This window comes from Molothrus aeneus, chromosome 3 (genome assembly GCF_037042795.1).
Source record: "Molothrus aeneus isolate 106 chromosome 3, BPBGC_Maene_1.0, whole genome shotgun sequence".
Taxonomy (NCBI): Eukaryota; Metazoa; Chordata; class Aves; order Passeriformes; family Icteridae; genus Molothrus; species Molothrus aeneus.
The window spans coordinates 93,112,959-93,130,682 of NC_089648.1; the positions used below are offsets into that span (position 1 = coordinate 93,112,959).

General features: G+C 35.5%; 1 protein-coding gene across 3 annotated transcripts in view; it reads right to left on the reverse strand.

The window, feature by feature from the left end:
• Window positions 1-17,724, reverse strand: part of MYO6 (myosin VI) — a 103,410-nt gene that overhangs the window by 51,990 nt on the left and 33,696 nt on the right. For all 3 annotated transcript variants that reach the window (XM_066547404.1, XM_066547403.1, XM_066547401.1), the window contains exons 3-9: window positions 15,979-16,048; window positions 11,315-11,388; window positions 9,181-9,310; window positions 8,073-8,178; window positions 6,163-6,218; window positions 3,866-3,963; window positions 1,928-2,092 (exon numbers count right to left, since the gene is read on the reverse strand). In XM_066547404.1, coding sequence (XP_066403501.1) covers window positions 1,928-2,092; window positions 3,866-3,963; window positions 6,163-6,218; window positions 8,073-8,178; window positions 9,181-9,310; window positions 11,315-11,388; window positions 15,979-16,048 — 699 coding nt within the window. The remainder of the gene's footprint in view (window positions 1-1,927; window positions 2,093-3,865; window positions 3,964-6,162; window positions 6,219-8,072; window positions 8,179-9,180; window positions 9,311-11,314; window positions 11,389-15,978; window positions 16,049-17,724) is intronic.

Here is a 17,724-nt window from a genome sequence, read left to right on the forward strand (position 1 = left end):
TTTTGTTTTCCTAAAAATCTGCTATAAAATGGACCTTGATGAAAATTTAGTGCAATACGGGTAATAAACTTTAAGAATATTTAAATTCATTTACAAGCTTACAAAGATGAAAAATATCCTAAGGTTTTGTTTGTTTGGTTTTTAATTAAAGATAATCTACTTTAAGAGACAGAAAAAAGCTGCATTAAAGTTTTGTAATTTAACATGCAGAGTGGACCTTTCACATGCAAGAAAGTCAGAATTCAAATACTAACTTATGATAAAGCAATAAAATCCTTAATGGAAACTAAAGTGCCAGCTATAGTCTTAGTAGAAGTCAAAAAAAGGTCACAGTATGATAAGGCTGGTGTGCCTACAGACTCTTTATACATGAAATATGCAAGAAAACGTCCTCTGTAAAAGAACTCAGGCTGTTAAGTACTATCCTGCATCAGCCTGATTTTAAGAAGGTTTTAACTCTCACCCTGACATCTACAACCTTGGGTTCTCGCATGAGCAGAATTCTTGATTTTCAAAAAAATCCCCAAGGTGTGTAGGCAGCATATTCTAGAAATAAAATCTATTAACTTCAAGAAATAAATTTTAATGGAAAAGTGACTGCACAATAAAAACATGTACTTGAAAATCTGTTCAACATTTTAGCTTTAAATCATACAAGAGAATACTGCATGGAGTAACTGCAGAGTAAAAAAGAAAGTTTTGAAAACTAGCTCCACATTTTACAAATATAAACGGTGTTGGGTGTTCTTAAGTATTGTGTTTGTTGAGTGTTTCAAAAGAAAAACTTTCCTTCTAGGGAATGGAAGCAGTTCTTTCCTAATAAGCATCAGAACAAGTTTCCATCACACAGGTGAGTACAGATAGAAAAAATATAAAAAGATACAAACTAAATATTTAAAGAAATAAGGTCTATGAATGCCTAGAGAATGCCTTGAGAAAGTAAGGATACTTGTCCTAGAATATTGTCATGGCTTTTAGAGAGCAAGATCACCTTGATACCACAGTACAAATGTACAGTGCACACAATGTGGAAGTGCAGCTCTGTGCCCATTTCCTGGCTCATCCATAAGGAGAAACTGACTTGGCCAAGCCAAGGGGCAGCAGTCGCCTGTTTGGTGAGCAGGGCACCCCCACCTTCCCCAAAGAGAGTGCACTGATTCAGGTCTCACCTTTTGCTTTGCACAAAACTGGCAGGACATTTGTATATTTAGGGTTCTAGCCCTCTGCTGAATTTTGATGGAACTGAGTACAAAAGGGAAAGCAACCTATAAGCACAGTCCAAGTTTTATTTAGAACAAGTAGGAAGATCAACCAACAAAGAAAACAGTCAGCACAATAACTTAATTCTTTGTTTGCAGTGCTTCTCATCTCATTTAAGATCAAGGAAGTCTAAAGAGATGACAGTCATTTAACTTATGTCCTTGTAATTCCACATTGTTGTATTACAAAACCCTTCAAAACCTAAGAGATTTGGTCTGTGTACTTCAGGAATACACAAAATTCCGCTTCCATAATGTTCCAAGCCAAATATAAGGCAAGAAATGGTAGAGATGGAAACAAATGACAGAACACAAGGAAAGAACTGACTGGTATTTACCAGGAGATTTGATTTGCACTAAAGAAATTCACACTTTACATCTCTAGAAGAGCCCATAACAACATTACTAATAGCTGGGCATGCAACAGTACATTTTCTGGAAAAGCACAGATTTCTCAATTTTAAGACAAAGTATAGGAATTCTTCCAGTAAAGAAAAATGTCAGGTAGCTTTATTCCAAGATCAAATAGATTTAACAAAAAGAAAATCTGGTTTTTTAATTATAATGAGTCTGTCAAAGATAAGAAATAGAGATTTTAATATGATCTATATGAAAAATCCACATATGACGATATGACAAACTTTACAAATGCTGACTCTGCTACTCACCCTAAAGTTGTCAGGAGAGCTTAAATATAGCTTTTCCCTAATGTCTTCTGGAGCACCAGCACAAAGCCTGTAAAAGATATGATAATTCCTCTCTTCTTTGCCTTGCACACAGATCCTAGATTTCTCCAGAAGGTAGTGTGACACAAATCCACCAACCACCGAGTTCTAGGAAGAAGAAATATTTTTCTGATTATCTGACTATTTATAGCATTATTTAAGATTCAGGTTTTCAATTTACTTTTGCCTGATCATGACTTGCTCAATAGAAACTGCTCCAAAAAAGATTAAAAGCTTAATACATATTAAGCCTAGCAAAAAAAAACCCATTGCCTTTACCATTACTTCTCTCCCCAGCTCATGTATTGTATATACATACACTCTTCTTAAAAGAAAGGTCTTCTTCACCCCAAAAAGCAGAAATCCATAGCAGAACCGCAGGAGTTACTGCAAAGAGCATTGCTACAGCCATCCTTACACTTTCTGTATGACAGTGCTACTACAGCCTTCTTTAGCTGCATTTCACTGAGATTCATGTAAAATAAAAGGGTTCAAATTATAGAGTACATATTTGGACAACATCTTAGGCAAATTAATTATGACACAACATTTTACTTCCAACATTGCACTTCTTTATTGAGAAGGAATTCTGACACAGATTTTTGAGAGCTATTTCTTATCTGGCCTATGATAAAATTCCCTGTGCCTAGAGAAATCTAAATTGCAAGGAAATTCCTGAACTTAATGGCCATTACAGGAACTAAAAAGGATTAACTGACTGACAAATTTGATTGCAGTTATGCAGTCATTCCCTTATTCAGGAGGTCTCAGTCTGTACTCATGTCACTTTGAGAAACCGGACCTAAAAAGGTGACCATAAAGTGAGAAGTGATGCCTTGTAAAAAAGGGGCTCAAGTAAACACATTGATCTTGCAGTGGTAAGCTGAAACAAGCTTTGAAGCACTTTCTGAAGATACTCAGAGGGCTATTTGCTTCAGCTGAAGTAATTCAGCTGAAACACCATGTAAGTGTTGATGGGTAGTCCCTCTCCCCACAAAGAAATTTGGTTATTTACTAGGTAAGCTATTAACAAAAGCTCTGAAGTTAAATTACAAGCCAAGTGATGAAAACTTAGGAAAAGACTGCAAGCTCAAGACAAAACAAATGAGCTTTAAGTCTGCAGGAAAAGAAACAAATTCTTGCAATTTGTCTGTCCTCAGTCAAAAAGATGAGGAAGCATGTATGTAATCTCCAGAGAACGGAGTCTCTGGAGATTACATACATGCTTCCTCATCTTTTTGAGTCTCATCTGAGACTTTTTTGAGTCTCATCTCAGACTCACAGGAGTCTTCAACTTAGAGATACTGACCAACCATACAGCCATCCTTAATTTTGGAATGTGTGTATACATATCCCACCCAAACAAAACTACACCTGAACAAAGAAAATTTTTCTTAAGATACACAGTTGAATAGTACTTTTATCAAAAAACCAATTCCTTGACTTCTGTCATACACAGATTACGATGTAAGGTCCCAAAATTTCATACAAATACATAAAAAAGTTTGAAGTCAAAATACATTTATGTCTAATACATAACTTACACTTAGTTGAGCATTAAAGGAATGGATGGATACCTAACAGCAAGTGAGTTAGTCTTCATATGAGAAGACTCACATATGCAATGAAGGGACCCATTTTTAATCTTTTGTTGGTGGAAGCAATTTTCCTACTGAGTTGCCACTGCTTTCCAGTAATGAGACAGTACAGTGTGGCGCTGGTTTTTCTTTCAAGGTGACACAATTCAGATCAAATCTGTAAAGTAGGACAGTGGCTATTTGCTGCAAGACTATTAAGTCTGTTCAGCCTCCTGCCAGTCTAGCATTTCCATTATATGGCAAAAAAAACCATCACTGGTTATCTGTGACAAAATTCCAGTACCTTTTCATTGAAGTGAATTTCAACAAATTTCCCAAAACGACTGCTGTTGTTGTTTCGAACAGTCTTTGCATTTCCAAAAGCTTCTAATAGGGGATTTGCTGTTTAAAAAAATTAATTTTTGTAGTGTTAAAATTCAATCAGGAAACTACCAAAAAGAAAGAGAGAACAAATACAATTAACTGGGGAACTTATTTGGAATAAGGTTGGAAAATCAAAGGAAAAATATTACCTATTAAGAATAATATATTTTGCAAATTATACTGGATATATTGTGGTGGAACATAAAATTAAGTACTTAAGTGTCTTGTAACAATGCAATGTACTTGAATCAATACTGCAAGAAATTGAGAGACAAATAAATACCAAAAGTTATTCAGTGATGTTCTTCTATAGGAAGTAGGTAAATAACTGATACACAAACTACATGAGACAGCACAGAATTTGATGCTTCCCAATTATTTATTATTCATGAAATCTAAACTGCCCACTTATTCCACAGACAAAAATGCCACTTAAATGTCATGCATGCAATGTATTAGATTGACTTGGAAATTAATAAATATCATATTAGAAAAGTCTGTAGATTTCAAAAACCACTTAACACTGTCCTTTCAAATTAGGTCAATTAAGTGACTGACTGATTTCATTTTTTACTGGCTGCTGCTTTTCAGCATGTTAAAGCCCATACAGAAAGAGTGGCAGCAAACAATCTAATTCTCATAGCCATATATATACACACTCCTACAAATGTCATGCACAGTCAAACAGTTTGAAACTGCTTATTAATTATGAAATAGAAGGCCTCTGAAAGACTGCTCTTTAGTAGCTTTGAAGATCAAAGAAAAATAGTTTACTAAATCACATTAACAATAAACCACTAAAATATCAGCAAGATATTTTAAGGCTTCTAGCTAAAAAAAAGCACTGGAAACTAAGTGAGTGGAAACTCAGATTTAAAACTCCACTGACAACCATTTAAATATCTGCTCCTACAAAAATTAAAGAATGAAGGAATGACATCAATGCTTGGATAAAATGTGGGTGATAATGCATCATGTAATAGGACATGAGAATTAACCTTTTTTGTTTGGCTGTATTTTCATTTTTTTAACAATTAAAGTTCATAAAAATGCAAATCTGACTTCTTACAAGATCTTTGATAACTATTCAGGCATTTTGTGTAATATGAAGTTTTAAAGAAAGGATTATGAACAAAACCAAATTGCACAAAGTCATTCAGCTAGACTGAAGGTTCCTCTAGTAATACATATGCCACAAGCATATTCATTAAAATCACGCCTAAAAACCTTCATGCATCAGATGCTGTTCTAAATTAAAAAGCCCAAACTCTTTGAGGAATACCTACAAGTACCAATTAATTTGCATCAGGCATTATACAACTCTTGCCCACTTTCTGAGTTCCCTTAGTACACAGTGGATTTCACTAAGGAACTGGTTTAAGCAGACCTACAGCAACAAGAGATTAAAGCCTGAAGTACTTCTCTTGAATAAGTGGTTCAAATTTGAAAGCAGGAAAATTTAAAGCAAAAGTAAATTATTTTTTTAAGAAAAAGACACAGAGTCAAGAAATTTCAAAATAAATGTATGCTATGCTATAGAGGACTAAAACTGATGTGTGAGGAATTATTAGGTTGGCTGAAGGTTGTTTGTTCTTCAGGTATTTCTGTTTTCTCAAAAAGCTATTTTCTGTTCAATTAGGAAGTATATGCAACATTCAAGAGGCTCAATGAGAAGGATCAACACAGTCTTTCTTCACCTTGTTTGGAGTCTACTGTAAAGATAGATACAGTCAAAGGGCTGTTCTGAATTATGTGATTTCTGACAAAAAATATTATAACAGAAATACGATCCAGAATCATAATTTAAAAGAACTTCCCTACCTTATTTGACTTTGAGAACTTGATAATGAGGAGGAGGAATTATATTTTCCTGGTACTAACAGATAGTAATGAAAAAACAATCTTGTCCTTGCAGATTCTAAGCAGTTGAAAATTCCATTTCGGGTACCACCTTGAGTACATTATATGTGTAAAGCTCAATGCAAACACACACATAAACGTTTTCTAGATAAATGACAGCATTCCCTATAATAAATAAAGGGAATTACAAATAAAAAATGTTTCAAAACCTAGGATCAAGATCAACTACCTATAAATTATGCTCTAGAAATTCTGATAGCATTTCTATGCTACTTTTATTCGCTTGCTGTTGAGTCACATTTCTGAAAAAAAACAATAATGTTGGAACCTTTAGTTAAATGAAAGAAACTTCAATACCTTCTACAATTCTATCATCAATATCTTGGCCACTGCCATAGGATTCTGTCAAATACCTGTAAAGTAAGATAAAAAAAATCAGTATCATTCGTCTCATGTCAGGTTTCCTCACTTAAGCAGGGTTTAACATGGCTGTGCACAAATACTAACTAATTACTATATGAAAGGCATTCTGATTTTAAGTTTCAAATACCTATGCACTTTGAAATTAACTTTACTTTAAACTTTTAACTTTTCTTTTTTTGTTAAAACAAAAATATTCTTGCACACTTCCAATTTTTTTCAATACTCCAAGGCCTGCTAGAAATTTCTTTTCAACATACATATGGAAATTACAGTTTAATAGAAATATAATCAAACTATTACTGTATTATCTGTATTTATTAATAATCTTATTAAATACATTAGGTTTCATGTCTATTTCCTGAATTTAAGACTGTTGCCATCCATACTGTTTCTGTATTCATAACTATCAGTGTTAATAAAAATCCACATGGAGATGGTAAGGATAAGGAATTACAAGTGTACAATTAAGGCAGGATTCAATTTAGCAATTGAAGCAAGAATTAGAAACTAGAACCACAATCTACTTGCTCCAAAGTCCCAGTCTTTTTTAATTTTTTTTTCCCTGCTCATAGGGCATGCTTTCTGGAAATTCACAAGTGAATCTGGGACAAGTTAAAAACAGCTCTTGAAAATGGGGCTTTCCAAAAGATTTTACAAGTACTAAAGGAGCTGTACTAGCACCTTTTACTTTCTAAACCCACAAGGGTAAAATCTTCCAGCTTTTAAAACTCAGTTATGTTTTGTAGAGGGACTCTATGGTGGAGAGAAGCAGCAGCAATGATATTTGCTTGTTGTATAATGAGCTCTTCCTTTGCTGAGAAGTGGAAGAATAATCTCCTTTAAGAGCATCTCTTGTGAGATATTCTTCCAGTGCCTGCTGTCTTTTTCTGTTACTCTTATCAGGAATAGAATCAGATGTCCCTTGTAAAAAATCATTGCCAGCACCTTGCAGTAATTCTTACAGCTATCTATGAAAGGTTGCACAGGGCAAGTGCAGAGCAGTATGAAGGACAGACAGGCAGTTGTGACAATTCTTCACGGGATGTGGAAAATAATACCTCTACTGTAGAGAAATACTAGAAAATACATTATTTTAGGGAAAAAGGAATTAAATATTTATAGAGGGAAACAAGTCCAAGGCATGTCAAGGGAGCATGTTTACACTGCCCACACTGTGCTTCCCTGCATCATCAGGTCACCTATTGATATAGGTGTATTTAAAGGAGCAGTTCTTTCTAGTTAGTGTTCCACAGTGATAAAAAGCCATTAAAAGATAATGCAGATATGGAAGCAAGGCTGATATATATCAGCAATATGGCTTTCCATATAATTTAATACACTTGATTTAGTATTGGTTGCACATGAACATCAATAAATAAATAAATACCACTATTCAGTCTTACTCAGTAAACTTGGGTAAAGTATTTTAAAGTTAAAAAGATACTCAAACAAACTGAAAAAAAAAACCTCAGGGGGAACACAGAAATATACATTTATGGCAAAACCAACAGTGTCTTGCAAGATACAGTTAATATGTCTAATTACATTTTTGATCAACCACATTACCAAATGTGCAATACCAAAATGACTGTATCATAAACCATAATAACTACATGATGTCACTACAATTGAGTTAAAGTTTCTGTGAGTATGTAGCTATTTCTGCACATTATCATGTCAGCTTTTATCTCAATTTCTTGTAATAAAGTGCCCATAGAAACTAATACATATCTTACTGAATTGTATCTTATACCCACTGATGACCTTAGTTTGCTCTGCTTCTATGTCAACCAAATGCAGAAACACAAGAGATTCACATACTAACTTTGGTGCAACATACAAACCTCAAAACAAATTTAGTGTTTTCTGTCTTGCCAGCTCCTGATTCTCCAGAGACTATGATGGATTGACTCATCTTAAGCACTTTCATATCACGGAATGCTTTATCAGCTTAAAAAGAAGAATATGGTTAACATGACAAAAATTAATACTCAGCAGAATTGCAAGGATAAAGTTAAGCTACAATGCAGAAAATTAAAATGTAACATTTTCAGGAATAGAAACTAAATGTTTACAATTAAATTAATTATATTAAATTCTGTTTTCCTTTCATTTATACTACAGTTGTAATTCTTCCAACACTGACACGTAAGAAATCGAAGCCTTGGAAACAAAGGCTTACTCAACTTTTTCCAGAATAAAACAAAACAAAATCAACAATCTAGAGCTAAATCTTTTTAATGAAATGTATTTGCAAAATAGTAATCTGTGTTAATTTTATATATATATTTTAAAGGGAAACTTTCAGTTGTACTTTGCAACAAGTAACATCTGAGGAAACTTGGGAAAAAATCTCTCTTATTATGCAGCAGGTACTAAAACTCCAGCTAATTATACTTTTATTTCAAAATAAAATACAAAATAGTGAGAAGGCCTTTAACATGTCAAACTTTGATTGTAGTTTCCAATTATTTTTTATTTTCAAAAGTGACTGAAATCAGTTTAAGCCATAAATAACATTTCAATGTACTTTCTGTCTGTAACACAAGCATATAAAAGGAAACAGTCAATGTGCTCTGGCAACATAATTTAAGGCAAAGAAAATTACTACACTGAAAGACAGTGCCAATCATTATTACACCTTTTTCCCTTATAAAATTTGAATTTCTTTATTTCTTTTTTAGGCTTTTTTAATGGTTGCAAATTATATTTAAATTGCTTAGACAGTATATTTAAAACACTGGAAGTGCAGAATAATCCTAATAGAGTTGTCACAGTTGCTTATTTAATAGTTCTTCAAAAAGATGAGAAGATTTGCAATTTTAGCCATTAGTGGTTTTATTTTATAATAGTTCAAAATAAGTTAATTACTGCTACAGGTGGCAATTTACAGATAACTCTGAAGTATTAAATGTTTGTTTTTTAAGAGACAAATACAGGCTCAATACATACCAATTGCAAAAACATGTGGTGGCAATGTTCCCAGCGATCTACCCTGGTACTTTTTAATAGTATCTGAAGAGTAAAACTTAGGTATATCAAAGTATGGATTCACTGCAATGAGAATGTTGGCTACATAGGTCTGTGAAGAAAACAATGAACAGCAAATTACTAGGCAGTATCCAAGCAAGTGGTTAACAGCAGTTGTCTATTACTATTACAGACTATAGCCTCCATATAACAATTGCATTTATGATCCTCTCTAGCTAATGCAAACACAAGACAGGATATATTTTTACAGTTCCTTTAATTATCTTCTCAGCATTTCTATGAAATTATCCTGGGAAAATTCCCTAACCACCGAGCTGTGGAGTATGTCCTGAATCTGACCTTTCTCCCAGTCTCCTTTTAAATGATTTCCTATTGTCTGCATTACTGGATCAAGGACAGGACGCCAAAACCTCCTGCTCAAATGTGAATAAACTAAGCTCATGGACAGCATAACACACTGTCCTCCAGTAAGAAGCTTTTCAATATCTAATGGAAGCAACTCAGCAGGAAGGACTGACAGGATCCTGCCTGGGAATGCATTCAAGCCAGGCAATAAAAGCATTCAGCCAAAAGAAAATTAGCTATAGCTGCTTCCACAGAGAGAAATACAGAATGCAAATGTTCTCTTACAGAGAAGGAATTTGAGAAGAATCTCAGACAAAGGCTGCTTTTTACCTTTCCATAGGACAAGGAAGACTGAAGAGAGGGGTTTTTTAATGTTTTTGTAAGAAACTCTTATAGCTCAGTTATAATTGCCAGGTTACATAGAGGAAAGAAGAGGGGTCAGAATCAAATTAAAAATCAGATTTTCAGGAAAAGATCTGAAAAAAATGAGGTAAACCTTCAGCTGAATAACTTATTTGCTTTGTTGTTACTGAGAATGTCCCTAGAAGATTAAAATTTGGAAACTATTGTGTGATACATTAATAGAAGACCGGATCACACAATATATGACGATTCTTAAGTAGTTCTATTTTCAGCACTTATTTCACCAAAGGAAAACTTTCCTTCAAGAGTTACAAATACTAATATTTACTTTCCTTTTAATAACAAGATAAATATTGTTAACCAGGATTTTTAAAAAAGCATAAAACTGTTCACAAGGGAAATGTTAGTTAAATTATAAACTGAAAAAAGTCTCTTTTTTTTTTCCTTCAGAAAATACATGTGTTCTGGACAACATATTAGTAGTACTTGTTTACACTGAAGAAAGGCTTCATGAACTACTATCCTACTTTATGAAAATACTATCCTATCCCATGATCAGTTCATATTCAGAATTTTACTTCCTTGGGGGGTTTTATTGTTTGGTTGGGTTTCTTTAAGGATTATTTTTCCAGAGCAGTATTCAAATGGCCATTTTTATTTATTTATATTTGAAAGCTGGTGCATGATCTTGAGCCATAAAAAATTTAAAGCTATGTAAATTAACTGCAACAGAAGAAAACAATTATACTTTCTTTTTACATTTATATAAAAGGGTTTAGCTAAATTAATTTTATAATATGTGCTAAAAGAAAAGTTGATTATTTTAACACAGACACTTTAAAATATGTAGAACTGTTTTGTATTATCCCTAGCCAGCTTTCTATTAGGGAAAAAAATAAGAAAGAAAGAAAACTCTTATCTTCTGTTTCACAGCTGTCAGTATCTGGGCAGATGGCAAGGACAAAATGTAATTTAGTCAGAATTCATTAAGTACAATTAGGCAATTTGATAGCAATATAAAAGATTAAGATGGACATCTGAGCTAGGAGGTGTCAAAGACGGCACCTGTTTGCTTCGTTCAAAAATAATGAAGAAGAAAACCATCTTTGTTAACAGTGAAATAAGTTACCTGTAGGAACATTTGTGATAGAAAGCTGTGCTATGGTTGCACACAAACAGTCATGCAGAGAAAAACCTACTGCTCTGCCTGCTAAAAATCAGATGGGATTCTGATCTAAAAGTATAATATAAGGAAAAAAAGGCCTACAACCTCAACCTTTCCACATTAGCAGTTCTGTTATAGAGTAAAAACCAGAAGTGGAAACACTTGGTGAATTTTTGAAAGGACATCTCTATTAGATTGGTTGTCATGACACAGAATACTTACGTAAATTCTGTCCTTACTGTACCGAACTTTGATATTGTGAAGGAGAGTGGCTTCATTTAAATACATCAGGGAACCTGCAAGTGAAAAACAATCACATACCATTAAGAGCTCAGGACTACCTTTAAGTACAGATAAAAACCTAAATCTTCAATTAAGGAGAATTTTCTTCCCCTCTCTTTGTTTACAGTTTAACCCTATCATTTCTTCACACTGTCTTGAGACAGGAGTACTGACTCTATATACAATTTTAAAACCACAAACCTGCTCTTAACTGTACAACTGGAGTTACAGAAAGCTGCTGAACAAAGAATTGGACTGCAGAAACCTCAAATACAGGTTCTGCTCCGTGTAAGCTGCTTTAACCAGCCTGTCTGTCAAACATGGTGCATCTGCCTTCTTCACACCAGCCTCTAAGCACAGAAACTGCTGCCTACCAAAATCCCCACCAATGAATATTTCCTTCCTTCCAATTCCCCTCTCCAATCTCAGCCACAGTGTCCCCAGGGTAATGCCACCCAACTGACATTTGGAGTAACAGCTGGCTTCTGGTGATTTTTGAATTGATGAATATAAACATCTAATCTGGATCTGGAGGCAGAAACAGCAGCATCACAATACCAGGCACTAACCCTTCCCTGCTTTAGTTCTGAATTTTGTGAGTACTAGGCCTCCTCAGAGAAACTGTTAGGGGGAATAAAATGCTAACACATCAAAACTTAGCTGTATCTTTCTCCTTTGTTCTTTAACATAAAACACCTAACCCTGAGGTTAGCTCATTTGGTTAGAGCACAGTGCTACTAAGACCAGTGTTGTGGGTTTGATCCCTCTATGGGCCAATATTAATTTAAAAGCTAGACTCAATGATCATTGTGGGCCCTTTCCAGATCAGAACATTCTGTGATTCTGTAACTGCTGAAATGTTACAGGATAACCGCACCCACAGAAAGCTTCAGACTTTACAGGTTCACATTCTGGCAAAGCTGGTCCTTGTTTTCAGCTACAAAGCCCTGGAAAGTGTCAACAGCCTTAATTAAAGAGGTAATTTTCAGTTTCCACTATAACACTGTTAAAAATACTTTCCCTAAACCAAATGAGGGCACTACCTATTACACAGCCTCCATTTTTAAATATGCTCAATACACTTTATCTCACTGCTTCAAGTCAAATGTACAACACTATTTTGTGCTGTGACAACTGACAGACTGCCACACTGATAAACCTTACAGTAATACAGTACAAAAACTTCTATCCATCCAACTACTGTGGATGGAATAAGCACTGTACCAATAATGTCTTTTCTTTTTAAGGAAAGACTGGACATGGCACTTAATGCCACAGTCGAGTTCACACGGTGATGTTAGGTCAGAGGTTGGACTCCGTGATCTCAGAGGTCTTTTCCAACCTAATTGGTTCTGTGATTCTGTAATAGTAACCACTAGCTTGCACCTCACACAAGTGTCACATACACACCTCTTATCTATAATGACCAACAAAGTTGTTTTATGTTGAACTGACACCCTTTCTCAAGGGCTGCAGCAGCAAAGTATTCTAACTTATTTACATAAATGTGCAAAAAAGGCTGCCAGTTTGCATGACCTTAAGCCAACCTGCCCAGCCACCTTGCCCCGCAAGGATAACTGAAGTTCAGTAAGCAGCTCTTAACATCTCTTTCAACACTCCTCCTGCTGAACTGGCAAAGGAAAATGGGAGCTTCTCAAAAACATCTGTGTTTCTGTTTTTCATCTTTTACCCTTCCTCCTGCAGTGGACTGAGGAGTGGAGGTGGCTCTGTCCCCTCCTTATCTGCACTAGACTGGCCTGAAGCAAAGTCAGGTTCACCAGCAAATTGCAGCCTCCCTTTGGCTTGCATAGCTCTGCTGAATAACAGCCCTTCCCTCCATTACACAGCTTTGTTTCAAATATCTGGAATAATTTACACTTCTCAAAGGACCTTGTAGCTTCTGGTTTGTTCAGAAGAAACCACCTTCCTCCACAAAACCCCTTGCACTGATATTCCTGCATTGGCAGAAGCACACAAGGCACGCTTTAGCTTTACCCTAGGTAAACTCTCCCTTTGGATCATAACAGCCTTGAAATCATGGCTGTGCGCAATTCCTTCATGAAACAGCAGGCTGGCCCCCATCCCCACAGCTCCTTCTCTGCCAGCATAGCAGACACACATTCCCCCACAAGCCCACAGTCACCGGGACCTGCAGCAGCAGCCGAGCACAGACACCCTGTGCTGCACAGCAGGACTCCTCCTCCCCTCCCCGGGCATTCTCAGTTCACAAGCCTGAGAAAATGGCACTGGGACCACAAATTGCAGGTCTGCCTTCACTTCTTTTATTGGGGTCATCCCAAGAGAAAGAGACATTAAAAGGAAATGGGCCAGAAATAGAAACTCCTGCTTGCTCCAATGAAAGTTGAGATCTTCTTATGCCCCTCTATGTGCCTGGGAGGGGACAGCGTGGTAAAAAATTAGGAAACTTGAAGTCATTTGGATCCTCAGTATTGAGATGAGAAATTATTACATAGTAATTGTCTATCAACTTGCAGTATTTTAAAGGAAGCAGTTAATCATCAACTTTTTATTAGGTTGCTTATCTCAAAATCAAAGGACCCCAGATTTCATTGTGTCCCCAGTGCCCTCATCGCAATTAAAGCAGCTATACTTGCAGAATCAGTGTGCAATAGGAGCATGCTCCCCAAGGGAATGCCACCACCTCAAGACATGCAAACTAAGGCTTATGTCAGCAAATTCAAAATGCATCTTCTTTAGAATAAATCCTTTGGAAGAGGCATCCATATCCAAAGGCAAAGGAAGTCACTGGAGAGAGAGAGAATTCTGAATATTCATATGGCTCGTGTCTAAATATAACCAGTGTATACATGTGCATTTAATTCTCCATATATTTACTTACACACACACATAGTTCACATAAGTGTAGCGAAGCACTAAAAACTAGGAAATGTCACTGCCAAATTTACTCACAGTGGCTCTCCTGCCCATACCACAAAGTAGGGTTTCTATTGAAAATTATTTTATGAAGAAATTGCAAGGCTCTGCATCTGTAGAACTGGGGGTTTTTTAACAGTCTTATCCAATACCCTGTCCTTTTACTCACCTTTCAGGATTTTTTAGAACAGTTTTATAAGCACTCAGTATAGTTGTTTTTCCTAGAAATCAATGATAGCGAACACAAATACTCTCTGACAGAGAAGGAAATTGAATTTGGGATTCACACATCCTGCAAATGAACTGCAACTTCTGAGCAGCAAGTTAGAATATACTGGAAAGTTAAAATAATGTTTGATACAGAAGGGATTATTGAACAAAGGATTTTTAAGTTTTATCTTCTCACAAAGCCAAAGAAGATATTTTCTTTGACTAACTTAGTTGAATAGCATTCTGTTGGAATCTTAAATTATTTCCATAATCTCATTCCAAATTTGAATTCCCTGACCAGGACATAGAGTGTCAGGACATCTCAGTAAAATCATTGGGACAGATGCACAGATTAAGTGCATTTCCCTAACAATCACCATGTACAGAGAATATAGATAACAGCTTTGAAAAGTTTGAACCCACATCCTTGTTGCAAAAATGTAAGCAGCTGGAAGCAAGGCTACCAGCTTGATTCTAACCACACTGCACCATCTAAGTCAGAGCATAAGACTCAGCTCTCATCTTTTTGTTTCTCATGGAGAAGCTGTAACAGCTGCATTTCCTGTCATGGGATGCAAATACTAAACCCTATTATAGGACAGGAACTGAAGTTACATCACCTAGACCAGACCCCTAGCCTTTATTTTAAACTAAGAACAATAGAAGGTATTTTTGCCCACTATTTACAAAGTCTTCAGTATTTTCACCAAGCAGTAAACACTATAAGAAATGTTGAAAAGACTTGCCTTCATCCATATTCAAGACAGGAGAGGCTCTGTGATTGCTCATAGAGTGCAGCAACAGCAAAATATTTAACAATTGTCTAAAAGCTGATCACAGCACTCACTCAGCTTTCTCAGTATTCTCTCCCCTCTCCCCAGATTTGACAACTGTTTCCATCCACCTAACTACAAAACTCTCAATAAAACAAAAGCTCTGCAGATCAACAGTGACATTTATTACACAGGCTCACCTCAAAACTCCTTCTCCACCAGCATTCCTACATCCAATTCAAGTCTATCCTTTTTAGTGGTCCTGATAGGTCTAGATTCCCATCCCCAGTTTTGGGAAGGTAATCTTAAAACTTATATTCCATTACCTCTACTTCCACAGGAATGCTATCTGAGAAATTCCTTAAATGCAGGAAAATGCTATACAAATACAGGTGCTGATAAAGACACCGAGTCTTTTGTCACACTATAAAAAGTATAGTTACACCCATAATGCTGAATGGAATATTTCTGAAGTCAAGCAACAGTTCTATATGGGAATTATGTAACTATCCATTCCTCTAAAGTGTTCATATGAAAACTAAAAACCACAATAAATTATATTTTATATGGGCTTCCTTTAAGAAGTTTAAAGGACTAGCAAAGGTCATACATAAATTCAAACAAAGACAACCAGGAAGAAAGAGGAAGCTTGTAAGGAAACAATATTCATTTCATTGTATATATATTTTTTCAAATGCAAAATTTATTTTTAAATTCATAACTTACAATTATCTTCCACATCCTTTTTGCTGTCCTCCTCTGCAGGAAACACTTGGTTGATAGCAGCCTGGAAAGTCTGTTAGATAAGAAACATTAACATTGTCAGAATTCCATAAAATAGAAATATAGTTCAAAGACATCTCATGCAATCATACAAGTGAGTGCACTGTAATTATGCATGATTTCAAATGAAGTCACCAGCTTTATACTTCAGAATTGGAAATTTTACTGAGTTACTAGATGCAGACAAAAAGTGCTGCCTTTATATTACTACACTACATTATAAAAATGAATTCACTGTAATATATATTTTAGTGCAATAATATTTGATTCTCAGGTGAAAAATTGCATGTCATACTGTGCAATACAAAAATAAGACTAAAAAAGTAATGCAAAGGTAACAGCATTATAAATGACACACAGTTTCCTCAGTTTTGCAAGGAAGAAAGAATAAAATACAAATCATTAGTTCAGTCAAAGGACTGTGATGTTGTTATGATAGGATGTTTTAAAATATTCCTACTTAAAATATTAATGTTCAATACATAACATCCTCTGTATCACCAAATACTGTAGCTTTGGTTATTGTTTTTTGGGTTTTTTTCTTCAATAAATCAATAAAACAAGACCTTCCTTCAACCCTTGTATTCCAGTTATACAAAACGACCATTTATCAAGTGTTCACATCCAACTGGAAAAATTCATAACAAAAGCATCTTTGTTTCTTTTTTCATCTCCAGAAATCATAATTTATATTGCTGTAAAAAGGAAGGAAAAACATCCAAGCAAGCATGCATTACAGCATCTGCACAAAAATACCTATTGTACAAAGGCGACTTTTAATTCTATTTTTTTGTTGTTTACTGTAGTAACAGCTCGTTTGAGCTGGCGGTGAATGAACAAAACCCCTGTTGTACCAATTAAACATGACAACCACCATGCCACTGCAGGCACAGGCTCCTTTTCCCCATGGAAATGGAGACAAGAAGTCTGGTCTAATATTTGAAAAGGCAACCAACTGGATCTAAAGAATGAACTTAATAAACAAACATGTTTGCTTGTTTAACATTGTACTCAGCAAGGTAGTCCCATGAGAAACATCTCACAGGGAAATTTAGGAGAAAGACAGCAACTTGTTTAATATTTTCTTGGGCACAACAGTTTGAGAGGTCGTGGGGCTTACACCATCATTAACAGCCACAAATTGCAACTCTCTTTGAAGTGGGAAGAGTTAAAAATGTCTCAGAGCAGAACTAATTGCTGCCAGACAGAAAGCATTAAATCTACAGTATCCCTTACCTACCAAGTTATCATAAAGTATGCAATTTGTAGCCATAATAAAATATATTTTGTCATCCCCTTATCAGGATCTAATGCAAAAAAATATGTACAAGATGTTTTCCTAAGGGAAACAAAGCTGCTCGATGACGTTGGAACATCTGAACATCCATCACACCAACTTCCTCCAAAATATTCTTTATCAGAGTTTGTGAGGGCCATGGAAGCCTTCAATGTCTTTACCTACCTCAGAAAGATGCCTGCTGCTATTCAGAGTTTTAGCAGGGCAGAGATTCACCACACCCTTTCCTCCCTCTCACAGTATTACCATAACTACATATTATCATCATCATTTTCTCTACAAGTTTGTCAACACTGAAGGTAAATCTTGTTTGGTAAAGATGTACTGGAATACAACACTTCCCTGCCTGATCAGTTCCCTGTGCATGAAACAGTGGGAAAGTTTGAAAATAA